This window comes from Juglans microcarpa x Juglans regia, chromosome 6S (genome assembly GCF_004785595.1).
Source record: "Juglans microcarpa x Juglans regia isolate MS1-56 chromosome 6S, Jm3101_v1.0, whole genome shotgun sequence".
NCBI lineage: Eukaryota > Viridiplantae > Streptophyta > Magnoliopsida > Fagales > Juglandaceae > Juglans > Juglans microcarpa x Juglans regia.
In genome coordinates, this window is record NC_054605.1 from 16,628,895 (window position 1) to 16,656,490 (window position 27,596).

Consider the following 27,596-nt stretch of genomic DNA (forward strand, 5'->3'; position numbering starts at 1 on the left):
TTATAAAACTGTAGGTATCATTTTTTATTTTCCGTTCAATGCAGCTTATAGTTATCTTCTTGCGTAAGCATATATATATATACGTCAGCTAGCAAATTCTCACTTGTCTTAAAAGTATCAAAAGGTACCATCTGTGTTTCCGTCTAAGAAATTAATGAATGAAACACCACGACCACGCATGTGGTTATTAGCATTAGCTCATCCACTCAGAAGCACATCATCATCATGACATGCATGCCACATAAAATAAAAAAATAAAAAAAGAGTCACGATGATATGCATGTATAGAATAACGCTAGATGCAGTTTTTACAAGTTATGCCTATTTTTTTTTAAAAAAAAAAAAAAGAAGTTTATTATTAAAAAATAATTTTTATGTAAATTTTAAATTTAACTATTTTTTATAAAAAAAATACATGAGACTTCCACATTGAAATTACAAATTTGATTTCTCATATATTTAATTGTTGCGTCATTTTGCAATGTTCGTGTATAAATAGAGTGGGGGCACGACCTCAGTTTTCGCCAACTCATATTCCTCATAATACAAGCAGTTCGCAGGTTTTGCTAGCTCGCAGTTGCATTAATGGACACCACTAAGCTCCTGCTGACCGACCTCGCACCAACTGTGAGCCATGTTCCCTCAAATTACATTCGACCCATTTCCGACCGGCCAAATCTCTCCGAGGTTCAGATATCTGATCAGGGCTTCATTCCTCTCATCGATCTCCGAGGCCTGGAGGGCCCCAATCGTAAGGATATTATCAAACAGATTGGCCAGGCATGTCAACATGATGGTTTCTTTCAGGTACCCAGAATTATGTGTGTATAATCCATTGTTTGATCATAAAAATTTATATTTTTCGTGATTTATGAACTTTTTTTCTTACGATTTATTGCATGCAATGCGTTGATCTCAGGTTAAAAATCATGGAATACCAGTGGCAATTATTAGTAAAATCCTGGGCATAGCAAGAGAGTTTTTCCGATTGCCAGAGAGCGAGAGGTTGAAGAATTACTCCGACGACCCTTCCAAAACCACCAGGCTTTCCACTAGTTTCAATGTTAAGACAGAAAAAGTTTCCAACTGGAGAGATTTCTTAAGACTCCATTGCTATCCTCTCGAGGACTATGTGCACGAATGGCCTTCATATCCTCCGTCCTTCAGGTGGGTTAGAGCTAGGATTCATATCCTCCATTGCTATCCTCTGGAGTTTTCTGCTTAAATTGAAAGTTTTAAAGGGCAATTGACATAAAAAGAGAGAAGTTAATCGAGTATTTTGATCAAAAGTGGTTAATTGAGTTGTTTTTTGTGTAGGGAGGACTTGGCTGAGTACTGCACCAGTATCAGAGGGTTAGTGCTAAGACTTCTCGAGGCCATATCCGAGAGCTTAGGCCTGCAAAGAGACTACATTGAGAAGGCATTGGGGAAGCAAGCCCAACACATGGCATTGAATTACTATCCACCCTGTCCGCAGCCAGAGCTTACTTATGGTTTGCCTGGCCATACTGATCCTAATTTAATAACAATTCTTCTTCAGGATGATGTTCCTGGATTGCAGGTTTTAGGAAATGGCAAATGGATTGCTGTCAATCCCATTCCAAATACCTTCATTATCAACATTGGAGACCAAATGCAGGTAGAAGAATTAGTTTGTTTTCTTTGAGATACAGAGTCATGATTCCTAAAGTTGCATAAGATTCTAAGGTTTCCTTTTGTAATCAGGTGATTAGCAATGATCAACACAAGAGTGTGCTGCATCGAGCCGTTGTGAACTGCAACAAGGAGAGAATATCCATTCCAACATTCTACTGTCCATCTCCAGATGCTGTGATTGGACCTGCTAAGGAGCTGATCAACGATGATCAGCCAGCAGTGTATAGAAATTTTACCTATGGGGAGTACTATGAGAAGTTTTGGAAAAGAGGCCTTGCAACTGAATGCTGTTTGGACATGTTCAGAGTGGATCTAGCTAGTGCTTGAGCTATTATAATGCCTCTGCGATGCTGCTAAGCAACATGTGCCGTTCTGCGCGCAGACATGTTTCTTGACATGTTCAATCATTGTCGATCGAGCAATAAAAATCGATGTAAAGTTGATCTTCGAGCAATTCTGAACTGCCTTTTTTATGATGTAATCACAGTATTCCTCTATATTGCTCCTTTAAAACTAGTGAATGGTATTAATAAAATTGGGTATTTTTTTAAAAAGAATGACAATTCTGGACTAACTGGAATAATATTATACCTACTGGAAATATCAGTCAATTATATTCATGATCACCACCATTAACCTTACAAATTTCTCGAGGACTCTTACCAGTTTTATAAATTATGTATAAAAGCTCCAAAGTTTAAAGGAAAATCAAACTCTCAAGCATTGCTCACAAATTTTATAGAGATTCAAGTCTTTTTAAGAAGAGGACCATTACCTTTTTTTTTTTTTTCCCTCAAAAAGAGTAAATCGATGTAATGAACATATATATATGTGTGTATGTATGTATGTATAAGACTCTTGTAAAATGCCCCATTCTCCCTTCTTTGCAAAGAACTCAGCTATATATGCTATTAACCTATCTGAAAACCTAAGTAAAACAAATGCACAAACCAGCTGATTTGAGTACTGGAACAACATCTTCATCACATTCAAAAGCTCCAAATGAATCGAGTAAGCACTATTCAACCAATCGATCACGTATTTTTTAAAGATCATCTTTTGATCACATAATTAATCTTAATTACTTGGTAGTTAGACCCGCTTGGTCCAAATATTCCCTCGGTCCAACTTCCCTATTTTTTTCATTCCCACTGCTTGTGTACATTTACCTTCCTCTCTCTTACCTTTTTATTTTATTTGCTCCTTAAAAATATTATGGCAAGATTTTGTAAAGATTATAGATCAGAATATTTTATAATCATGTATTGATTATATTTTATTACGTGCCCCTAATTAATCACTCTTACAACTAAACACAAGTACTAATTAATCATCATAATAACTTTATTAGGATCCTATATAGTTAGCACCAAAGCTTATTGCATCGGAAATAACTAGGAGTATAGAATCGGATCCAGATACTCGGCCATAGTTGGATCTGGATCCAAATTTTAAAAACCGGGCAGTTATATTCCTGGATAAGCCGGAAAAAATCCAGGCTATAACCCGATGTAAACATAGATATCCGAGTTTATTAGCTTTTTTTTTTTTAAACAAAAAAAAATACTTTTTAAAACTTTTATTTTTTAAAAATTTTTTTGTAGACCTTTTTTTTATTAAAATTCGGATATCAATTATATATCATGTTTAATACCCATATTTAAAAAATATATATATTTTAACACTTTTTAAAAGTTTTTTTTAAATCTTTTTAACAATTAAAAGGCTTTTTTTAATAGGCCATTATATTTATTATTTTCTTTATATAAAATAACTATTAATACATCAACACGTACAATACATTTAATTGCCATTACCTGTTAATTTTCTCTTCACTTGGTAGAACAATTATTTTGGCCACACATGGATCAACTCGATCGGGTGCGTCACGTTGTGTGAGCTAGGAGCTTATGGAATAGTCCTTTGTTTAACTTAGGAACAACGACACAAAATAATAATTTTGACAAAAAAAGAAATTACATTTACAAATTGAAATAAATACACAAATCATATCAATTTAGTATTTTTTTAAATGTAAACCAAACATTTTTATTTTCTTTTATTATATATTTTATTATTATATTTTTTTCTGTTTTTTGATGCACAATTGTGCTTCCACTAATATGAGATGGCGTGGAAGAGGCACTTATATTATGGCCAGATTGTTATAATAGCACACCAAAGCAAGAATATTACAACCTTTTTAATTAAAAACAAAACCTAACACTGAGATTATTTTGATGACTTCATTTTTATAAAGGGTTGGATTTTTCAAGGTTTCACTATTAAAAATGACTGCAACTTCCTTTGTAAAGACGAAGAGATTTTCAATTGAAAGACCCTACTCTGGGTTTTTTATATATATATTTTCCTGTCTTTTCATACGTATTCTCTTAAAAAAATAAAAAACCCAATTACAGATTTGTAATCGGATCTAGATTCTTCTTATCCGCATGGGTCCCAATCTAAGCAGAAATTACCTGATTTACTTGGATTTTTGGGTTTCGGGTTAGACCAAAATTTTTGATGCACACCCCTAGAAAAAGCATCAAAATCGCAGTTAGAAACTCGTTGGGTCTAACACCCTTTTTAAAGGGTGACTGCCAAGAGTAATATTTCTATATATAACCGTAAAATGCATAAACGCGGCGTTTTGAAAAAGAGTATGATCCACTATTAAAAAATTAATTTTTTTTATGTGAGTGCTATATTTTATTCATTTTTTTCAAAGTGATTACGTGGCAGTTACACAATTCACAATTACAAATATATTTTCTTAATTGCCAAATGTAGTAATTAAACACCATGGCGATGAGACGTACAGGTGAATCGATTAGTATGATTAAAAATTATTAATTATGCTTCATTTAGATACAGAAACACTTATAACTCATCTCATTTCATTATTACAATTTTTCAAATTTACATACAAAATATAATAAACAATTCAACCTTTTTAAATCTCAAAATAATAATAATTTTAAAAATTATATTCTAATAATATTTTATTCAACTCATTTAGAGTCATATCATCTATGGGGAGGATGTGCGTGACTGAGTACTCCGCCAATATAATATATGGAGTCAGATTTGCGAGTATGTGTGAAGACGACAATTAAAATAATATTGCATTGAAGTTTGTGAAAATGAATAAATAAAATTAAAAATTGTTCGAATATGATTTTTTAATATTATTTTAATTTTAAAATTTGCAAAAATTGTATTGATTTTGAAAACCATGCTATGATCTTAAAGTTGTCAAGTTTCGGCAGTTCTTTTGAAAAAAAAAAGTAGATACTACATAAAAAAATTTTGATTTTTTTTATGGTACAATCTATATTTTTTGTACGGGACAAATTTATATATTTAAAACTTGTAGAAATCATTTAATCATCTATACTATTCTAAATTTAGTTCTATGCTTAAGCCTTTAGAATGGAATCGAGAATATTCGGTAGTCTTGAAGTTTTCCATTTGGAGGGTTAAAGAGGTCAAACATGTGCTTTGAAAATCATGCTCTAATATCTCACATGGTTTTGAAATATTCAATGGTCTGATTCCTATAAACACGATCCCTGCGGCTACCTAGCATCCTCAAGCTCACTCATCAAATTTATTCACTCCTGTTTGATATCAAAACCACGTACATGAGCTTCAAGGAAAGTCAGATGGGAACATCCTCTACTGAATATCAGGAGAGTATCTCCGAGTATGCTATGCAACTAACAAGTGCATCGGTGCTGCCCAGTGTGCTGAAAGCAGCAATAGATCTTGGTGTGCTTGAGATTATTCGGAAAGCAGGTCCTGGAGCCCTTCTCTCTGCTTCCCAAATAGCATCCGAGCTCTCCACTCACAGCAACGACAACCTTGTTTCGTCTTTGCTTCTTGATTGTATGCTACGCGTTCTAGCTAGCCATTCAATTCTCACTTGCTCTATCACCCACCAGAACGATGGCCACGTTCTCAGGCTTTACGGTTTGGCTCCTGTCTCAAAATACTTTGACCGAAACCAGGATGGTGGAACACTGGCTCCCGTATTAGATTTTATGCAGGACAAGGTCATCATGAGTATCTGGTATTACAAGTTAACAAAAGCCGATTACTTGTGTTTTGATTGTTGACATCACCACCATCTTCTCTCTTTTTTTGCATAATTTTTTAATGAAAACGTCATAACAGGGACCATTTGAAAGACGCAGTTCTGGAAGGTGTACTACCCTTTTACAAGGCTCATGGGGTGAACATGAGTCATGAGTTTATGGGAAAAGAAGGAAGACTCCGCGAAACTTTTCATGTAGCCCATGGAAGTTTCAACCAAGTATTTATGGAGAAGATCCTTGAGACGTACAAGGGCTTTGAAGGTCTGAAGTCACTTGTGGATGTGGGCGGTGGTGATGGCACCATCCTTAACATTATTATATCCAAGTACCCTTCCATCAAGGGTGTTAACTTTGACTTGGCTACCGTTATAGAAAAATTGCCCCCCTATCCTGGTATGGATTTCAATATTTTTGTCAAATAGTTATGTGCATAGAAGCTACTACTTTTCATATCAACTATCTGGAAAAATTAAGGATGGCAATATGTGACATGTGAATAATGATACGAAACTAGTAGATTTGAGTTTTGTACAAATAGGTTCAGGTTAAAATGGGTTGACCCATTAAGACACGAATATTAATAAACAGATTAATCCGCAATAACTCGTTTAAATTTTATTTCAAAATGACAATTTTATTATTGTTATGTTGTAATATTAATATTTTTCAATATGCTTATATTTTTATTATTAGGATTGTAATTCTAGACTTACGCTTATGTTTGTTATTGCTGGATTTGTAATATTGGTTTTATTATAGGTTAAAATTTGAAAATATTGATTTTTTTGTTAGTAGGTAGTCTTATTATTTTTTTTATAGATATTGTGGCATTAATAAATATAGATTTAAACTTTTATGTAAAATTATGTTAATCAAATCAAATAAGTTATGCAAGTTAATTCAACCCCTTTACATAAAACGGGTTGAAATTAGTCGTATTGTGTTAACTTATTTCTAATTACTTATCAAAACAGGTCAAAACAGGTTATACCATGTCACTCGTTATTTAAATAAGTTGTATTATAGTTTGAAAGTCTAATCAATTTAGCTTAACGCGTTGTGTTCCGATTGATCCATATAATTAAATGTTCATGACTTGATATGACATGACACGAACACGACCTACGAATATGAATTGCCACCCCTAGAAAAGTGATGTATGCACTGTGCAATGAGAGCTAGAAATATCAATTGTCATGCTTTGATTTCAAACCCAGCCTTGAGTTATATATGGCATCTGATGAATCTTGGGGTAGTGTATCTCAAATGATTATTTAGCTGTGTTAACGTTTTGAGAAATCGGTTTAATTTGCAGGTATTGAGCACGTTGCAGGAGACATGTTTGTAAACATTCCAAAAGGGGATGCCATTTTCATGAAGGTTAGGTTCAATACTATCAACACCAATTGAAACATTGGCTATGTCGGTCGTAAGACAACTGAGATTCCTCTAAAAGTTGCTCTTTGTATCTTCCATGGTACTATAGAGAACAACAAACATAAATTAACATATTTGTTGGTTGCGTATTTAATTGAATCGGTAATTTTTAGTTGTTCATTATGTATAGTTTCTAACTGACATAATTGAGATGTGAATGAAACAGTGGATGATTCATCAACACGTCGACAAAGATAGCTTGAAGGTACTAAAAAACTGTTATGAAGCGCTACCGAAACGTGGGAAAGTGATAATGGTTGATATGGTGGTTCCAGAAGTCATTGAAACTAGTGCTGCTCATAAAAGCTTGTTTCAGTTATATTTGTTCCTGCTGAATTCTAACTCACAAGGTAAGGAGAGAACAAAAAGAGAATTCGAAAGTTTGGGAAAAGCAGCAGGATTTTCTAGTATTCAGGTGGGAGGCTTTGCTTATGGCTATTCACTCGTGGAGTTCTACAAGAATATGTAGCATTTTGGTCGTGACATGTTCTATGACTGTATCAATACCCCTATGTAATAACAATAACAAAATCCCCCTAAGGAATGCAATGTTCGAACTCTGGCTTATATCAATATAATTTTTAGTTTGTTGACATGTCTGATCCTCTTCACTGTGTTGTGGTGCGATGGAGTTTTTTTAGCTCAGTTTTGGTTCTTGCTAGGAGTGCTACTTGTTGCTGCTATTGCTTTTTGTTGATCAATTTTTGTGATTTTTTTGTTGTCATTCTAAATAGAGTTGTAAAATATTTGTAGACTGGAGTTGTAAAATATTTTTAGAATCCGGATCTGGATCTCGTTATGGTCGGATATCCGTGTTAACGTCATGTTTCACAAGCCTTTAGGCCAGGCCCCAGCAACTCAGGTTTTTAGAGTTGGGCCTCGATCGGTATTGTGTGGAGCCCCCGGCAGTAGTCTTGTGCGGTTGTACGGTGTTGGTGCGTACATTCATACGATGAGCAATATTTTAAATGCAGAAAATAAAGAGAATTAATACACAGATTTACATGATTCGGCACTAAGCCTACATGCACAGGAGAGATTGCATTATAATAAGCTTGTTTACAGTCTCGCTTGTTTACAGTCTCTCAAAGCCTCTCATTTTTCACTGTACAATAGAAGCTGCATATCTATTTGTTGGAGAAAAAGTTCTCTTTGGAGCTCTCTTGCTAAAGAAGAAGTGCCCCCAAGTTCGAAGATATCGAAGTTGTCCCAAAGAAGAGTCTGCAATCCATAGGTTCCACTTGCCTTTTATCTCCTGTCCCGACTCCCCCACTTACTTTAAGTCACTTCCCTATTTTTTCTCTCCTAACACCTTGTTTTTCCTTACTTTATGTCAAATCCACAATTTTTCTCTCCTGACACTACTTTCTCATGCCTCCTAACACTTCCATACCTTAGTCTCTTATTGTCTCCTCTCATTTTCTCACATATTTTTTTACCTCATTATTAGTCTACATGGACAGTTTGGCCGTTTGGTCCAAATATCGACAGATATATTTTTTTAAAGAAGATGACCATTGCCCTTTTTTTATTTTTTCTTTTTTTTTTTTTTTTTGGTTCAAAAAGAGTACATGATCCATTTTTATTGATTACCTTCATTTATAGCTAATGAATATATTGTTCAGATAATAAAACTTGTGAGTTACAAAGAGAAAAACTAAAAGCCCAAAACCAATTTAGTGCTAAAAAAATATAAAGACTTTATATAAATTTTACAAGAAGATTAAGAAAAACCTAAAAAGTTTAGTGCCCAATAGTAGGAAAACTTGCACAACCTAGAGAGAACAGAGTAATCATATGCTTAAGGATTTGAACGAGATATGAAAAACTTACCATATGTCCCATGTCGCCATAATTTGCTAAGTTGTTTGCAAGCACATTATGCTATTACTTTCTCTGTAAACATAATTAATACTGAAGGAAAAATCATTCTTAAAATGTAAAATACCATCCTAAATGTCTGAGTAAATTCATGGGGAGAAGAGTTATTATTAAGACAACTAACCACAATGAGGGAGTTAGTCCCAACAACCAGATCAGTGATGCTCAATTCATAAATATCTAAAGTTAAAACAAATCTGAAAGCTGACAATTCTGCAAAAATGTTAATACCAACACCCAGAAAACAAGAGAAACTAGCAATGATAGAGCAATTATTGGAACAAGCTAAACATACATGTTATTGCTACCAAGGGTGCACAGTACTATTGTGTAAATTACAACTAATATAAGATTAAAAAAGCAACACACTACAATTATCTACATCTAATATACAAGCAGCCAGCCCTTTCTAGGTGAGATATATAGCCTTTGATTTCCTTAAAAATAGACATATTATATATATATATATATATATATATATATATATATATATATGTATATGTATAAGACTGTTGTATATATAATGCCCCATTCTCCCTTCTTTGCAAAGAACTCAGCTATGCAATTAACCTGTCTGAAAACCTATGTAAATCTAATGCACAAACCAGCTGATTTGAGTACTGGAACAACATCTTCTTCATCACATATTTTTGAAAGATCATCTTTTGATCATATAATTAATCTTAATTACTTGGTAATTAAACCCGCTTGGTCCAAATATTCCCTCGGTCCAACTTCCCTATTTTTTTCATTCCCATTGCTTGTGTACATTTACCTTCCTCGCTCTGACCTTTTTATTTTATTTGCTCCTTAAAAACATTATGGTAAGATTTTTTAAAGATTATAGATCAAAATATTTTATAATCATGTATTGATTATATTTTATTACATGCCTAATTAATCACTCTTACAACTAAACACAAGTACTAATTAATCATCATAATAATTTTATTAGGATCCTATATAGTTAGCGCCAAAGCTTGTTGCATCGGAAATAATTAGGAGTGTAAAACCGGATCTGAAACCGGCCATATCCGGATCTAGATTTAGATTTTAAAAATCGAACGGTTATCAGCTCGGATAAGCCCAAAAAAAATTCGGGCAATAACCGGATGTAAACCTAAATATCCGGGTTTATTAACTTTTTATTTTTATTTTTAAAAAGACTTTTTAAAATTTTTATTTTTTAAAAATTTTTTTATAGCACTTTTAAAAAAAAATCAGATATCATGTTTAATACCAAGATTTCTTTAAAAAAATATTTTAAACACTTTTAAAAAGGTTTCTTTTAAAAAGAAATCTTTTTAACAATTCAAAAAGCTTTTTTTAATAGGCCTTTATGTTTATTATTTTTTATACAAAATAAATAATAATACATCAGCACACGTACAATACATTTAATTGCCATTACCTGTTAATTTTCTCTTCATTTGTAGAGCAATTATATAGGCCACGCACGGATAAACTTGATCGGGGTGCGTCACATCGTGTGAGCTAGGAGTTTACGGAATAGTCTTGTGTTTAACTTACAAGGAACAACGACACAAAATAATAATTATGACAAAAAAAGGAAATTACAATTACAAACTGAAATAATTACTCAAATCATATCAATGAGTAATTTTCTAAAAGTAAACTAAACCTTTTTCTTTTCTTTCATTATATATTTATTTATTATAATTTTTTTTCTTTTTTTTTTTTTTTTTTTTTTTTTTTTTTTTGCACAATCGGGCTTCCACTAATATGAGATGGCGTGGAAGTGACTTGTATTATGGTCAGATTGTTATGATAGCACACGAAAGTAAGATTACAACCTTTTTAATTAAAAGAAACACAAAACCTAACACCTTAAGATTATTTCGATGACTTCGTTTATATAAAGGGTTGAATTTTTCAAGGTTTGACTATTCATAAATGATGGCAACTACCTTAATGCAGAGACGAAGATATTTCCAATTGAAAGACCCTACTTTGAGTTTATTATATTTATTTTCTTGCCTTTTTGTACGTCTTCTCTTAAAAAAAAAAATCCGGTTACAGATCCGTATTTAGATTCGAGTTTTTCTTATCCGCCTGAGTCCAATTCAGGCAGAAATCACCCAAATTCCTTTGGATTTCTGGATTTCGGACTGGATCAAAATTTTTAATGGACACCCCTAGAAAAAAATCAAAATCACAATAAAAAACTCATTAGGTCTAACACCCTTTTCAAAGGGTGACTGCCAAATGAAGTAATTAAACACCATGGCGATGAGAAGTACAAGTAAATCGATTAGTATGATTAAAAATGATTAATTAAGTTATTTTCTATAGGGAGGATATGCGTCGTCGTTGAGTACTCCACCAATATAATATATGGAGTCAAATTTGCAAACAAGTGTGAAGACGACAGTTAAAATAATATTGTATTAAAGTTTGTGAGAGTGAATAAATAAAATTAAAAGTTGGTCGAATATGATTTTTTAATATTATTTTAATTTTAATGTTTGTAAAAGTTGTGTTTATTTTTGTGCTAATTAGATAATAATTAGATAAAAGTATTCCATTTCAAATAGAAAATTGTTTTGTATTTGTTTGATGTTCGTGAATGAAGTTTTGAGAAGTTTTGGATGCTACCCAAACATGCCCTTAGTAGCTTAATAAAAAATGCCGGTCACTCAAGTATACAAGCCGTCCGTAGGCTCTTTATAAAAAATAAAAAATAAAATAAACCCCACAAGAAGAAAGTGATTTTTTTTACATTTTGTTCACGGCGAGATGCACTTTCATTTTACAGAAGGCATGCTCCAAATTTGTATACTATTCTATTCCTATACGTAAGCTTGGAATGGAATACGTTATCCATTTGGAAGGCCGAAAAGGTCAGACCCGTGTTTTGAAAATCATGATATGATCTTAAAGTTGTAAGGGATATGCACGAAATTTATATATTTAAAATTTCCACAAATCATTTAATATTCATCTATACTATTTTAAATTTATTTCTTTGCTCAAAGTTTATGAAATATTCAATGGTCTGGTTCCTATAAACACGATCCCTGCAGCTACCTAGCATCCTCAACCTCACTCATCAAATTTATACACTCCAGTTTGATATCAAAACCACGTACATGAGCTCCAAGGAAAGTCAGATGGGAACATCCTCTACTGAAGATCAGGAGAGTATCTCCGAGTATGCTATGCAACTAACAAGTGCATCGGTGCTGCCCAGTGTGCTGAAAGCAGCAATAGATCTTGGTGTGCTTCAGATTATTGGGGAAGCAGGTCCTGGAGCCCTTCTCTCTGCTTCCCAAATAGCATCCGAGCTCTCCACTCACAGCAACGCCAACCTTGTTTCGTCTTTGCTTCTTGATTGTATGCTACGCATTCTAGCTAGCCACTCAATTCTCACTTGCTCTCTCACCCACCAGAACGATGGTCACGTTCTCAGGCTTTACGGTTTGGCTCCTGTCTCAAAATACTTTGACCGAAGCAGCCAGGATGGAGGACCACTGGTTGCCATGCTAGATTTGATGCAGGACAAAGACGTCATGAGTATCTGGTATTACAATTAGCTAACAAAAGCCGATTACTTGTGTATTCATTGTTGAGATCACCACCATCTAATTCTCCCTGTTTTTGAATAATTTTTTGATGACAACGTCATGACAGGGACCATTTGAAAGACGCAGTTCTGGAAGGTGTACTACCCTGCTACAAGGATCATGGGATGAACATGAGTGAGTTTTTGGGAAAGGATGCAAGATTCCACGAAACTTTCAGGGGCTTAATGAAATCTTTAAGCCCAGCACTTATGGAGAAGATCCTTGAGACGTACAAGGGCTTTGAAGGCCTGAAGTCGCTTGTGGATGTGGGCGGTCATGATGGCACCATCCTCAACACCATCATATCCAAGTACCCTTCCATCAAGGGCGTTAACTTTGACATGGCTTCGGTTATAGAAAAGTCAGCCCCCTATCCGGGTATGGATTTCAATATTTGGGTTTCATCAGATAGTTATAAGTCCATAGATACTATTACTTTTCATTTTTCCTCATTGCACGGTGCACGCATCATAATGCACGCACCGTGCAATGAGAGCTTGAAACATCGACTGAAATGCTTTGATTTTAAACCCAACCTTGAGCAGATAAATATAGACCACATGGTGGACAAAATATACAATACATAATATACTATGTTACCCCCAGATGCTCCTAATCGGATCAACAAGTTTCTAACATGGCAAGGAATATTGGCCAAAATCTGAGAAAGGAGCCGTTCGAGGCAAGATTATTTTAAGTTAAAACTTCAAAAAAAAAAGAAAATTAGAGTTGAAGTGGAACACCCTAGCTAGCACAGCAATGAGTCACCTGTATATATGGCATCTGATGAATCTTGGGGTAGTCTATCTCAAATAAATCACTTATTTAGCTGTGTTAAATTTTTGAGAAATCGGTTTAATTTGCAGGTATTGAGCACGTTGCAGGAGACATGTTTGTAAGCATTCCAAAAGGGGATGCCATTTTCATGAAGGTTAGGTTCAATACCATCAATACCAACTGAAACATTGGCTATGTCGGTCGTAAGACAATTGAGATTCCTCTAAAACTTGCTCTTTGTATCATCCATGGTACTGCAGAAAACAAGCAGCATAAACTAATATATTCGTTGGTTGTGTATTTAATTGAATCGGTAATTGTTAATTGGTGTTTCATTCTGTACAGTTTCTGACTGACATTGGGATGTGAATGAAACAGTGGATAATTCATCATTACAACGACGAAGATAGCTTGAAGGTACTAAAAAATTGTTATGAAGCACTACCAGAACATGGGAAAGTGATATTAGTTGATATGGTGGTTCCAGAAGTCCCTGAAACTAGTGCTGCTCATAAAAGCTTGTTTCAATTTTATTTGTTCATAATGAATGCGAACCCACAAGGTAAGGAGAGGACAGAAAGAGAACTCGAAAGTTTGGCAAAGGCAGCAGGATTTTCTGGTATTAAGGTGGCAGGCTTTGCTTATGGCTATTCACTCGTGGAGTTCTACAAGAATATGTAGCATTTTGGTCAGGACATGTTCTAGGTATGACCGTATCTGTAGCCCTATGTGATAACAATAACAAACCAACTTCTGTTTGCTCATGTGATCTTATTGATTTGCTATTTGGTTAGACTACGTGGTGTATTTTCAAAATTTAAATTTGATATAGAAACAAATAAAGGTTGACATATGTTTTCACAAGTTAAAGAAATAAGTGATTCTATGATGCATAAAAGAGTGATTGAAATCCATGAATCAATATAAAGTCTGCAATTTCATCTAATTATCTGAAAAGTATAAAAAGTCGAATGTAAATAAGTCTTGGAGACAAAACTCTGACTTTGGCAATGTTGAACAATGTAAAAGTCATACTTGTAATCAAGTATTTTACTAAAAAATGAACATTGATCAGAAATCGAGGTTTTCTAATAAACCTGAAATGACTCATTTAGAATCACTATAACATTTGTAACTCATTATGGTTAAAAGTTACATCAAATGTATGTAAAAATATTTGTAGAGTGAAAGTTTGAAAACTACAAGAAAAGAATAAAATGACTATTTAGAAAAGGTAAAATATTTTTTGAAAAGTGGTATCTGAGATTTGATAATACCAATACTGTTTTTGGATTTAGGAAAAATATTTATTATTAATGTATATATACGAATGTCAGTGAGAGTATATTTGTATTTATGTATATATATAACATGTTGGCAAGTATAGATCATGGTTTGTAATATGTCATTAAAGTTATGTCTCTAAAAGACTTTAAAATAAAATTTATGAATGAGACATCATTCATAATTATGATTGAATTGTAATACTAAGACCAAGACTATTAGGATTGTCTTAGTAGAGTTGCATAGAGTTTTGAAACACTTGCATGAAGAATTGCTAGTTCATAGATATTTTAAAGACACAATGTGACATGCTCATTATTTTACAATATCATAAAATTGATTAGGTTATTAAATAAATTTTTTATATGTAGGTTATAAAAAACTTAGGGCTTATTTGTTTTCAGATATGAGATGAGTTGAGATTAAAGTTAAAAAGTTGAATAAAATATTGTTAGAATATATTTTTTAATATTACTTTTGTTTTAGAATTTGAAAAAGTTGAATTGTTTATTTTATTTTGTGTGGAGATTTGAGAAAGTTATAATGATGAGATGAGATGTTTCATGAAAACAAACAAGGCCTTAATGATTGCAGAAACTTGTGTAAGGCCTAAAATCTGTTTTTCAGTTGGCATCATTGGTTGTTACCAAAGTAACCTAAAGATGTTTGACCCAAAAGCCGTGAAAAGAGTGTCATGTTATTTGAAAGAAATTAAAGACTATATTGTTACTTTTAAAAGAACTGATACTCTTAAAGGAACTAGATATTCAAATTCTATTTTGCATAATTATTTTAACGAAGAACATACTCTCTTACTACTTCATGTGCAATAAGGGTTGAGTTTGTGACGTGATTTGAAACCACAATGTATGGTATATGAATGAGAAAACTTATCTTAAAAATTGGAATTGTCGACTTTATAGCCAAGCTGCTAAGAATGTATGACAAGAATTCATCATAGTACTTTTCTATGAATGATGAATATTTGATGAAATTTTAAATACCTAAGTGCTTAGGAGAATGTATGAAAACAAATAATATCCATATAATATATCAATATTGCAGTTTAAAGAACATGTTGAAAAGATGGGTCTTATGCCTATACTCATGATTTAAACATGTTAATAAGATAATGGATAGTCTAAGGGTTGGTTTGGAGAGTATATGACAATTTTGTGAATAGTAGTAAGAATTTTGTAAATAGTAAGATAATTGGTACTCCACCAATATAATTTATTGAGTTAGATTTGCAAACAAGTGGGAAGACAACAGTTAAAATAATATTGTATTGAAGTTTGTGAGAGTAAATAAATAAAGTTAAAAGTTGTTTGAATATGAATTAAATTTTGTCTTGAGTAATAATTACGTAATGATTAGATAAAAGTCAAATAGAAAATTATTTTGTATCTGTTTGATGTTAGTGAATGAAGTTTTGAGAATTTGGAATCTACCCAAACATGCCCTTAGTAACTGAATAAAAAGTGCTGACTCAAGTATACAAGTCCTGCATAGGCTCTTTATAAAAATAAAATAAAAATAAACCCCACCAGAAGAAAGTGATTTTTTTACATTTGTTCACGGTGAGATGCACTTTCTTTTTACAAAAAGAATGCTCAAAATTTGTATATTTCAGAATTGTATAAATAATTAGGGGTGTTCAACCGGGCCTTATTTTTTTCCAGTCCGGTCTGAAATCCGGAATCCAGGTGGATCCGGGCGGTTATCTGCCTGGATTAAACCCGGGAGGGTAAAAATACTTTTTTACTTGCCTGAATCTGGTTATGGATCCGGTTTTTAACCCAGTTTCTGTAACCGGTTTTTTTTTTTTTAAACATTGCTTATGATTTAAAACGGCATCGTTTTTGCTAATGGAAAACTACGATGTTTGCACCCTTGAGATTTAATCCTCATTTCTTCGAGTCCTCTACTTTCCTAAGTTTTCTTCTCGTCCATACTAGTTTCTGTGTCTGTCTCCGAAACGGTGAAACCCTAGCCCTCATCTCATTGGTTTGCACCCCTCGAGCGCCTCTCTTCCTCTCATTTCACTCGAGTCCTCGAAGGCTCAGAACCCCTTTCTCTCAACTGAGCTGAAAAGTGAAACCCTAGCCACTAGCCGTCATTGCGAGCGCCGAGTCTGCAAGCCCTATCTCTCTCTCTCTCAACTCCGAAACCTACGGTATGTTCATCTCTCTCGCTCAGTTTGTATAGATATTTTTTTGTTGTGTTTAAAGTTAGATGCACTTTGGATTTGAGTAAGTGGGTTTGGATTTGTGTGGGCTGTTGGTTCGTTTTTGGTTCGTTTAAAAATGGATAAGAGAGTCATTGATCTGCTTTTGGTTCGTTTAATTTGGGTCAAAATAGTATATACAAATCTAATGCTGTGTTTGTTTGTCGAGAATATTCAAATTGGACAATTTTATTGAATCAAAAATAAAATTGTAGAAAATTCTTGTTGGCATTTGTTTCGTTAGTAATTCTTTTTAATTCCCCATTTTCCATTTATCTTTTCTTTTTAATTCTTTTCAGGTTTATCATAAAGCAAAAGTACTGTTTGTTTATTGTGCAATACTTCATAGGGAATACATGAATGCTCTGAAGGGAAAGTACTAGAAAATTTCTAAAAATATATATTAGAAAGTAGAAATATATATTTATTGAATTAATGAATAGTGGGTTTCATTTTTTTTATTAATAATTAATAAATATATATTAGAGAGATGCATGCACACAGAATATATTTATCCAGGTTGTAGATGTTGTTGTAGCCTGATCTTTTTTCCCTTTTATCTTTTCTGTGAGTGTAGTCAAATCAGCCTTTAGTCACCCATAAACTTATATATATATATATGTATGTATGTATGTATATTCAACATGAGAAAATAATATCGGACTCGAAACCATTTTATAAGTCACTTATATATAATATTAATCGAAGATGATCAAAAGTACATTAAAATAAATATTGCATGCAGTGAAATTTTTTTGTAATTTGATTGATAGTAGAAGATGATGATGTTATGGGTACTGAAGTCAATATTAATTGCATGCCATATTGCATGGTCAATCGATCATATATATATATATATATATATATATAGATTAGACAGTACTACTCATTTTATTTGTTTTATACATCATTTTACATTTCATAGTCCTGGACTCCTTATAATATCATTGGACGATGCTGAAGCATATACGTTATTTTTTATGTTTAAAACAGATGGAATGTAGTTTTAGTGATAGTGTTGGTGGATCAGCCCCTCAACAAAACTTCAATCACTAGCTACCCTGAGAAGAATATCATTGTAGAGCAAGTCATAAAGCAGATGAAAACTCCTGTGACTTTCTTGAATATTACTCATTTATGAGTTTTTTTATCTGGATCCATTTTGCAGGCAGCTTCATTTGTATATTCATCCATGTGGTGCCATCAAGAAATAGTTTAATTAGTTGTGATGTATTATTATTTCTTTTGTTTTTTGTAAATTTATGTTTTGCATTGTGATGTAACAACAATATTATTTATTTTACATTTTTATTTATTTTGTTTTTTAATTGATTTTTTTATAAAAATATTTTAAAAAGTGTTTAAATTATTTTTTTAAAACAATCTGGACAATTTAAGCATTTCAGAATTAAAAAAAAAAACAAGTGATATAAATCATTTTTTTAAGTTTTAAAGTATTTTTAAAAAAAATAAATAAAATAAAAACCGGATTTATCCGGTTATAACCCGAATTAAATCCGGTTTTAATCCGGATCCGGATTTTAATCCTGTTATCCACCCGGATTAATCCGGATGGATAACCGCCCGGATTTTAGCATCTGGATCCAGATCCGGTTATGGCCGGATATCCGGATCCAGATGAACATTCCTATAAATAATTACTTATTTATACTATTTTATTCCTATACGTAAGCTTGGAATGGAATACGTTATCCATTTGGAAGGCTGTCAAGGTCAGACCCGTGTTTTGAAAATCCTGCTATGATCTTATAAGGGACATGCACGAATTTATATATTTAAAATTTGTACAAATCATTTAATCATCTATACTATTTTAAATTTATTTCTATGCTTATAGTTTATGAAATATTCAATGGTCTGGTTCCTATAAACACGATCCCTGCAGCTACCTAGCATCCTCAACCTCACTCATCAAATTTATACACTCCTGTTTGATATCAAAACCACGTACATGAGCTTCAAGGAAAGTCAGATGGGAACATCCTCTACTGAAGATCAGGAGAGTATCTCCGAGTATGCTATGCAACTAACAAGTGCATCGGTGCTGCCCAGTGTGCTGAAAGCAGCAATAATGGTGTGCTTGAGATTATTGGGAAAGCAGGTCCTGGAGCCCTTCTCTCTGCTTTCCAAATAGCATCCGAGCTCTCCACTCACAGCAACGACAACCTTGTTTCGTCTTTGCTTCTTGATTGTATGCTACGCGTTCTATCTAGCCACTCAATTCTCACTTGCTCTATCACCCACCAGAACGATGGCCACGTTCTCAGGCTTTACGGTTTGGCTCCTGTCTCAAAATACTTTGACCGAAACCAGGATGGTGGAACACTGCCTCCCGTATTAGATTTTATGCAGGACAAGGTCATCATGAGTATCTGGTATTACAAGTTAACAAAAGCCGATTACTTGTGTTTTGATTGTTGACATCACCACCATCTTCTCTCTCTTTTTGCATAATTTTTAATGAAAACGTCATGATAGGAACCATTTGAAAGACGCAGTTCTGGAAGGTGTACTACCCTTTTACAAGGCTCATGGGGTGAACATGAGTCATGAGTTTATGGGGAAAGAAGGAAGACTCCGCGAAACGTCAAATAGTTATGTGCATAGAAACTACTACTTTTCATATCAACTGTCAGGAAAAATTATGGATGGGAATATGTGACATGCCTAATGTGAATAATGACACGAAACTAGTAGATTTGGATTTGATATAAATAGGTTCTGATTAAAATAGATTGACCCGATAAGATACGAATATTAATAAACAGATTAATTTGCAATAACTCGTTCAAATTTTATTTCAAAATGACAATTTTATTATTGTTGGGGTGTAATATTAATATTTTTCAATATGTTTATGATTTTATTGTTAGGATTGTACTTCTGGACTTATTTTATTGTTAGGATTGTAATTCTGGACTTACGCTTATATTTGTTATAGTTGGATTTGTAATATTGGTTTTATTATAGGTTAAAATTTGAAAAATATTGATTTTTTTGTTAGTAGGTTGTCTTATTATTATTATTATTATTATAGATATTGTGGCATTAATAAATATAGATTTGAACTTTTATGTGGAATTATGTTAATCAAGTCAAATGAATTATGCAAGTCAGTTCAACCCCTTTACATAAACTGGGTTGAAATTGGTCGTATTGTGTTGACTTGTTTCTAATTAATTATTAAACAGGTCAAAACGGGTTGTACCGTATATTTAAATAAATCGTATTATGGTTTGAAAGTCTAACCAATTTAGCTTAAAGCGTTGTATTCGGATTGATCCATATAATTGAATGTTCATGACTTGACACGACAAAAACACGACCTACTAATACGAATTGCCACCCCTAGAAAAATGATGTATGCACTGTGCAATGAGAGCTAGAAATATCGACTGTCATTCTTTGATTTTAAACCCGACCTTGAGTAGATAAATATAGACCACATGGTGGACATAATATACTATGTGACCCCAGATGCTCTGCTTCAGATCAACAAGTTTCTAGCATGCCAAGGAATATTGGCCAAAACCTAAGAAAGGAGCCGTTCAAGGCCAGATTTTAAATTAAACTCAAAATAGAGTTGGAGTGGAACACCCTAGCACAACAATAAGTCACCTGTATATATGGCATCTGATGAATCTTGGGGAGTGTATCTCAAAATAATCCTCTAAAACTTGCTCTTTGTATCATCCATGGTATTGCAGAAACCAACAAACATAAACTAATATATTCGTTGGTTGTGTATTTAATTGAATCGGTAATTTTTAATTGGTGGCTCATTCTGTACAGTTTCTAACTGACATAATTGCATGGGATGTGAATGAAACAGTGGATAATTCATCATTACAACGAAGAAGATAGCTTGAAGGTACTAAAAAATTGTTATGAAGTTCTACCAGAACGTGGGAAAGTGATACTAATTGATATGGTGGTTCCAGAAGTCCCTGAAACTAGTGCTGCTCATAAAAGCTTGTTTCAGTTTTATTTGTGGGAAAGTGATACTAATTGATATGGTGGTTCCAGAAGTCCCTGAAACTAGTGCTGCTCATAAAAGCTTGTTTCAGTTTTATTTGTTCATGATGAATGCGAACCCGCAAGGTCAGGAGAGGACAGAAAGAGAACTCGAAAGTTTGGCAAAGGCAGCAGGATTTTCTGGTATTCAGGTGGCTGGCTTTGCTTATGGCAATTCAGTCGTGGAGTTCTACAAGACTATGTAACATGTTGGTCAGTACATGTTCCAGCTATGACAGTATCGGTAGCCCTATGTAATAACAAAAAAAAAAAATCCCCCCAAGCAATGCTATGTTGGAACTCCGGCTTATATCATATAATTTTTAGTTCGTTGACATGGCTGAGCCTCTTCATTGTGTTGTGGTGCGGTAGGGTTTTTTTGGCTCAGTTTTGGTTGTTGCTAGGAGTGCTCCTTGTTGCTGCTGTTGCTTCTCAACTACACACTAGTTATCTCCCTTTTGTTAATGCTCCTCGTTGAGCACTGCCAAGGGTTGGTAACTACTAGTGGCTGCTCTGCACTATAAGCTGTCACTTTTGCACTAGAGTAGATTGCTCTTTGGTGTTCGAGGGTCTTTTAGTGTGTATATGCTGCAATGTAATTGGTTTGCTTTGGGGTTGATTTTAGATGTGTGAGAGGATTGTAATTTTGTACACACTGTAGCAACTGGTTGCAGAGACGAAGTTAAGAGAGAGGTCGGAGCTTCAAGAAAGGTTGTTGCATGAAGAACTACACTAAGAATTTTCCTGATTAAAATGCATGCATACCAAAAAGGACCAGCCGGAGATCTAGGAGACATGATCATGCATATGGAAAATAAATCAAAACACACAAACCCACGCAATTACCACATCCAAATCCACCCAATTGCAACACCCAACAAATCAGCAATTGCTCTCTCTGGATCTACTGCCGCTCTATCTGAATGGTCACGTGACTGATGTTGTACTCTCTTCTAATGTAGTCTATAACCTTGTTCAGTACCATGTCAGCATCAGCCTCGCGCTTGGTTATAACATGGCAAGCCAATAAGACCTTCCCCACGGTTATGGCCCAAATGTGCAGCTCATGGATAGCAACGACCTCATGCATCTCACAGAGTCCTTTTTCAAGCTTTGTGGCATCAATTTCTCTGGGTGTGCTCTCCATCAAAACCTCCAAAATATTCCTTAGCATCCTAATTGTTGTCCCCAGCACAATTGCAGAAAATACGAGGGTGCATATCAGATCAATAATCTTCCACTCCGGCTTATACCAAATAATTGCCCCACCGATCATAACCCCAACACTTTGAATGGAATCCCCAAGTACATGAAGATAAGCACCCTGTACATTTATGTTCCGTTGCTTCTTCTGTTTAGCTGCATCAATGGACTTCGTTTCACCTTCACTACATGTCTTCAGCAGAGGCTCAGTGTGATCTGCTTCATGGGCATGATGGTGTTCATCATGATGTTTGGCCTCATGATGATGATGATGAGGACGATGATGTGTGGTAATAGTTATCCCATGGTTATGCATTTCATCATGACCCCCATGGCTATGACCATGATCACCATGGCCATGACCATGCCCACCATGCCCATGATCGTGACCATGATCATGTCCCAACAAGAGAGCCATGGCGATATTAACCACTAAACCAAATGCAGCAACGACAAACATAAGAAAGCCCTGAACCTCACCAGTATCATTAATAATTCTAGCAATGGCTTCATAAACAAGGATCCCAGCAAGAAGCCATATCATCTGAATGGAAACAAGAGCACCTAATATTTCAATTCGGAAGAAACCGTACGATTGACGTGGAGTTGCCTCCCATCCTGATGCCCAAAGCGAGAATAGCGATATTGCAAATGCAGCAACATCAGACAACAGATGAGCTGCATCGGTCAAAATTGCAAGACTGTTGGCTTTGATACCTCCAATGACTTCCACACTCATGAAGATGACACAGAGTATAACAGCAATCAAAAGTTTTCGCATGGACGCTGACCGTTCATTGGCATCTTTGGAACTAGTTTTAGCATCTGAAAATCCACATGCAGCTTCCCCACAGATCCTGCTCCCACCCAGGCTCGTCCCCACAGCCGGCACATCTCCACATACTTCAATTATATGACCATGTTTGGAATTTTGCACTTCCATCTGAGAATTTATGAACAATGAAGAACATGAATTCTTTCTCGGATATAGTTAAGTATATGCAAGCATATCATTCTTGTATGAAATAACAAAATGACTTCATAACATGTTGCATCGATGTAATACAGAATACATAATGAGCAGGAAACTATCTCAAAAGCAAGTTTATGCACATTGATAGGAATCCAAGACAGTCCAGAAATGTAAACTTCAATGAATAAAAGATAGCGACCTACAAAGAGGAATTGAAGTGCATAATAAGAATCTGACTACCTTACAAGAGCCTAAGAATGGGCTCTTGGCAACAAACAAAAAATAATACAAGGGAAAAAAGAAAAAGAAAGCAAGCACTGCACAAGGTCAAAAAAGGACAAACTGAGAAAATATTTGTACAAACGTCACCACTACAAGCAAAATCTGATGTCAAAGCCATACAAATAGGTAGGGCCCATAATTCTTCACACACTTGAGAGTCAAATGGGGCAATCAAGTCAGATTGGAGGCAGTTGTGGTGGCCTCCTTTTTCTCAACATCAATTCACCAAATCTAGCAAGCAGCCAAATTAAGGTGATACTTCATGGCATTGTCATCAGGCAGCCAAAATCACTGCTAGCATGCTTCATCACATAAACAAATGTAAATCTTAACAAATAGAAAGATCTTAAAGTGATTTGTTATATGGCAATAAAATCACGCAGCCAAAATTTCACTCTGTCAAACTATCCAAATAGAAAGTAATCCACATATCAATTCTCTTCCCTTCCTTTCATAGAATTGGCTATTAAAACATTCTAGTATTAAAAACTCCTGCCTACAGGCATAGAAAAAATAATCAAAATAAGAATAAGTGAGACTTCAACTTTCAACTCTATTATTGTGTCAGGCATGCTGTGCAACCTCGCAATCCTGTTCCTTGACGCACATAAAATTAATACAGTCAATCACATAGCTTCCAGAAAATGTATCCCACTTCAACAAACAGACAGAAGAATAGAACAAAAGTCTACATGTACACTCCTTAGATTTCCACTCACACAAGTCTTCCAGGCATTTCCAGCAAGGAACAGGGTTTTAACCTGCTGTTGTCTTTCTACATTTTGTACATCATCCTTCATTCTTTCATTACTTCATGTCAGTCACCGATTGAACATTTCTGTCTGCACTACCATTGTAATTGAGTCCTTGGAAACATTATTTTTTTTTTTATCGGTAGTCCTTGGAAACATTTTTAACAGCCCTCTTTTGGAAAATATGTCTGCACTAACATATGGGCGAGCAGCAAAATGTAAACACTCAATGATTGGAAAATACATATTCAATAAAATGCCATTGAGCCCCTAGAGGTTCGCTCAAGTGATAAGGACCTTGGTCTAGGTATACACCCCCAAGTCTAAGGTTTGAACCGAGTGCAAACAATTCGAAGGCCACGTCCCATCAGTGAAAATCCAATGATTTACCTGATCTTTGAGTGTGTGTGCATTACATGGGTCCGGGATTTAACTAAGTAAAAGGCATGTTGCGTTTGTAAGGTCTCTGGACTTTTCATCACAAAAACAAACAAATAAATAAATAACCATTTGTTAACTGTGCACCTTACTATTGACTGTTACCTTACATATTGCCAACACATGCTAAATGGCTTCAATGACAACAGTAATTCTTTTTTGAACCAACAAAGACAAAGATACCCCAATGACCAATTCATGCAACATTGGTTTAATCATACTTGTATCTGCAGAGTTCGTTGACCAAAATAAGAGTGTCACTGTTCCCCTACTTACATACCAAACTCCACTGTCCTAAGATCGGAAACTTAATCCCAGCTAGTTATTTCTTAAGCGGAACAAACTCTAATAACCGATCCAAAATTGATGTAGCATGATAATAGTGAAGCCTTGATTAAATTGTAAGGAAATGGAGTCTCAAATATTTTGCACTCTTAACTTTCACAAAATTTTATTCTTTAAACAGACAAAAACACCAATGATAGCATACCGACGGGCAGTTTGGAGACAAGGAATAAAATTGATATGGGTCGGTGACTGGGGTATAAAAAACAGAAACCTGCAATTTAAAGATTCATTTAAGATCCGTAACCATGGCATGCTAATTTCAAATACCTATCAAGACTCAACATGCATATGCATACCTCAATCAGCGATTAGAAATAAAAAAATATGACAAATTGGAAACCGTCCAACAAGGCTCATTGTTGCAAAACGAAACCCAGTCATCCATGAAGAACACAATAACGAACTATGTCATCAATCCACACAAGAATCCAAGAATCACGAACATGCATATGCATACCTCAATCAGGGATTAGAAAGCAAAAAATATGACAAATTGGAAACCGTCCAACGAGGCTCATTGTTGCAAAACGAAAAAACCCAGTCATCCATGAAGAACGCAATAACGAACTATGTCATCAATCCACACAAGAATCCAAGAATCACGAAACCCATAAGCAAAAATCTATTAAACGAGCTCAAAACAGGTTAAAAAACAAAACGAAATCCACACAAGAATCCAAGAATCACGAACATGCATATGCATACCTCAATCAGGGATTAGAAAGCAAAAAATATGACAAATTGGAAACCGTCCAACGAGGCTCATTGTTGCAAAACGAAAAAACCCAGTCATCCATGAAGAACGCAATAACGAACTATGTCATCAATCCACACAAGAATCCAAGAATCACGAAACCCATAAGCAAAAATCTATTAAACGAGCTCAAAACAGGTTAAAAAACAAAACGAAGAAACGTGACTTTCTCTACCAATGGATTTGAGAGGGTTTTATATGAACAAAAACAACATAGAAAACATACTGCCTCATGAATCATGATCTGGGAAATCAAAGGGGCATTTGATCCCAGTGGATGCTCCAAAAAACAAATGGAAAATAATGGAGAGAGAGAGAGAGAGAGAGAGATGCTCCTTGAACCTTCAATTTGACGCGTATGGTTCGGTCGGTAAGGGAAAAGGAAAGGACTAAAGCAGCACAAAAAGGAACTTTTGGGCGCGAATGGAGGAATGGGTGTTACGTGGTCTTCAGATTCTGATAAGTTTCAGGGCTGTGATTCTATATATTCATAGTACAAGAAGTCTAGGACTTAGAAGACAAAAAAATGGTAAATTTATAGGTACGAAGGAGCGCAGAAAGGAAGCATTCAGAGAGATTTTAAGGCCATGGTTTTGTTATACACTGTGAGAAAACCTTTCGTCTCTAATTCATATGAAGAAGACTCTGGCCTGTTTTCTGTTTGGTTGTTAATGATGTCCATTAATGACTTTCCATTTTGACCCTTTTACCCTCTTTTGGCCGCCACCATTATTGTCACCAAGAATTTCTTTGTCTGGAATTATAATCATTATGTTCAGCAATATTTAGTAATTGATATACGTTTAACATGTGCACTGTACTCAATTTTTAGATTTTTGTTCACTTTTCTCTTTTATTGTCTTAAAAAAATCTAAATATTTACTTGTTACATAATTTTTTTAATTATTTAATTAAAAATAAACGTATAATATAAAGTCATAATAATTTATAAATTTAATTTTATGAAATTTCTTTGTAGCCGTAATAATTTTGACCTATTTTTGTTCATACATAATACTGTATATATTTAAATATGAAAAATCTAATCTACAAAAAAATCTTATACAAAAAGGTTTACAAAGGCTTGATGTGATTCATCGTATTTATTTTATAATAAAAAAATTACACTAAGCGTTGGTATAGATCATCTAGGCGCTAACACATTTTTTAAATAGTACTAAATAATATAAAATTCAAAATATATCTATTTACTAATTATATAATATAGTTTGGATAAAAGAATATTTGATGATTGAGCGCTAGAGCTTTGGTCCAGTTGGAATATACCACTTTCGAATTGGCAGAAGAATACATACACTATCTTACAAAGAAAAACCAGTTTCGGTATTCATGTGACTTTCCGCCATTTAAATATGAGAAAAGATATTTATAATTGTGAATTGTGTAATCGCAACGTAATTATTTTTAAAAAAATGAATAAAATATGAGCCTCACAATGAAAAAAATTAATTTTTTAATAATAAACCTTATTCTTTTTCAAAAAATTACGCGGTGTTTACGTACTTCATGATTACACGTAAAATTACTCTTTAAATATATTATTCTCGTGGGGATCACCCAGCTCTGGCCTCTACGTGTTTGATCTTGAACCATCCTTTTCAATACTGAACCTATGTTTTACCCCTTTCATTTTTTATTTTATTTTATTTTATTTTTTGTCTATGTTTCAGGCTCTTTGTAAAAGTAAATAAATCGGATGAACTTAGACTGGGTACTGTTCAATGGAATCGAAAGTAACCTGTTTGGATAGAAAGAAAAACAAAAATATTCCAAGTGAATCAATAACCTGTTCTAATTACACAAATATCATGTGTATATTTGGAAGTTTGTGATTAAAATTTAAA

The 27,596-nt window shown here is 34.1% G+C and overlaps 4 protein-coding genes and 1 pseudogene across 7 annotated transcripts; 4 read left to right on the forward strand and 1 right to left on the reverse strand.

Annotated features, from left to right (window-relative positions):
* The first annotated feature begins 465 nt into the window (after positions 1-465).
* On the forward strand, positions 466-2,022 carry LOC121236511 (protein DMR6-LIKE OXYGENASE 2-like). Its single transcript, XM_041132954.1, has 4 exons — positions 466-807; positions 920-1,167; positions 1,318-1,639; positions 1,726-2,022. The coding sequence occupies exons 1-4, from the start codon at positions 586-588 to the stop codon at positions 1,981-1,983; spliced, it is 1,050 nt and encodes a 349-aa protein (XP_040988888.1). The 5' UTR covers positions 466-585; the 3' UTR covers positions 1,984-2,022.
* A 3,136-nt stretch (positions 2,023-5,158) lies between these two features.
* LOC121237859 (caffeic acid 3-O-methyltransferase-like) lies at positions 5,159-7,786 on the forward strand. The gene is made up of 4 exons (XM_041134763.1): positions 5,159-5,731; positions 5,836-6,149; positions 7,072-7,136; positions 7,360-7,786. Exons 1-4 carry the CDS (start codon positions 5,304-5,306, stop codon positions 7,660-7,662), a joined length of 1,110 nt encoding a protein of 369 aa, XP_040990697.1. The 5' UTR covers positions 5,159-5,303; the 3' UTR covers positions 7,663-7,786.
* A 4,267-nt stretch (positions 7,787-12,053) lies between these two features.
* LOC121237860 (caffeic acid 3-O-methyltransferase 1-like) lies at positions 12,054-14,268 on the forward strand. Its single transcript, XM_041134764.1, has 4 exons — positions 12,054-12,615; positions 12,726-13,036; positions 13,525-13,589; positions 13,814-14,268. Exons 1-4 carry the CDS (start codon positions 12,185-12,187, stop codon positions 14,114-14,116), a joined length of 1,110 nt encoding a protein of 369 aa, XP_040990698.1. The 5' UTR covers positions 12,054-12,184; the 3' UTR covers positions 14,117-14,268.
* A 4,372-nt stretch (positions 14,269-18,640) lies between these two features.
* On the forward strand, positions 18,641-21,187 carry LOC121236662 (annotated as a pseudogene).
* A 540-nt stretch (positions 21,188-21,727) lies between these two features.
* Positions 21,728-26,417, reverse strand: LOC121237857 (metal tolerance protein 1-like). Of its 4 annotated transcripts, none has more exons than XM_041134762.1 (2): positions 26,277-26,417; positions 21,728-23,127 (listed from the first exon to the last, which is right to left on the reverse strand). In XM_041134762.1, the coding sequence occupies exon 2, from the start codon at positions 23,125-23,127 to the stop codon at positions 21,886-21,888; it is 1,242 nt and encodes a 413-aa protein (XP_040990696.1). In that variant the 5' UTR covers positions 26,277-26,417; the 3' UTR covers positions 21,728-21,885. The 4 variants fall into 4 exon arrangements, with proteins under 4 accessions (XP_040990696.1, XP_040990693.1, XP_040990694.1 ...); XM_041134759.1 differs by having other exon boundaries at positions 25,958-26,349; XM_041134760.1 differs by having other exon boundaries at positions 26,074-26,336.
* Positions 26,418-27,596: the final 1,179 nt, after the last annotated feature.

Coding starts and splice junctions, on each gene's coding strand:
- LOC121236511 (XM_041132954.1), top strand. CDS start 586: ATGGACACCACTAAGCTCCTGCTGACCGACCTCGCACCAACTGTGAGC. Junction 808..919: donor AACATGATGGTTTCTTTCAG/GTACCCAGAATT, acceptor CGTTGATCTCAG/GTTAAAAATCATGGAATACC. Junction 1,640..1,725: donor ACATTGGAGACCAAATGCAG/GTAGAAGAATTA, acceptor TTTTGTAATCAG/GTGATTAGCAATGATCAACA.
- LOC121237859 (XM_041134763.1), top strand. CDS start 5,304: ATGAGCTTCAAGGAAAGTCAGATGGGAACATCCTCTACTGAATATCAG. Junction 6,150..7,071: donor AAAATTGCCCCCCTATCCTG/GTATGGATTTCA, acceptor TTTAATTTGCAG/GTATTGAGCACGTTGCAGGA. Junction 7,137..7,359: donor GGGATGCCATTTTCATGAAG/GTTAGGTTCAAT, acceptor TGAATGAAACAG/TGGATGATTCATCAACACGT.
- LOC121237860 (XM_041134764.1), top strand. CDS start 12,185: ATGAGCTCCAAGGAAAGTCAGATGGGAACATCCTCTACTGAAGATCAG. Junction 13,037..13,524: donor AAAGTCAGCCCCCTATCCGG/GTATGGATTTCA, acceptor TTTAATTTGCAG/GTATTGAGCACGTTGCAGGA. Junction 13,590..13,813: donor GGGATGCCATTTTCATGAAG/GTTAGGTTCAAT, acceptor TGAATGAAACAG/TGGATAATTCATCATTACAA.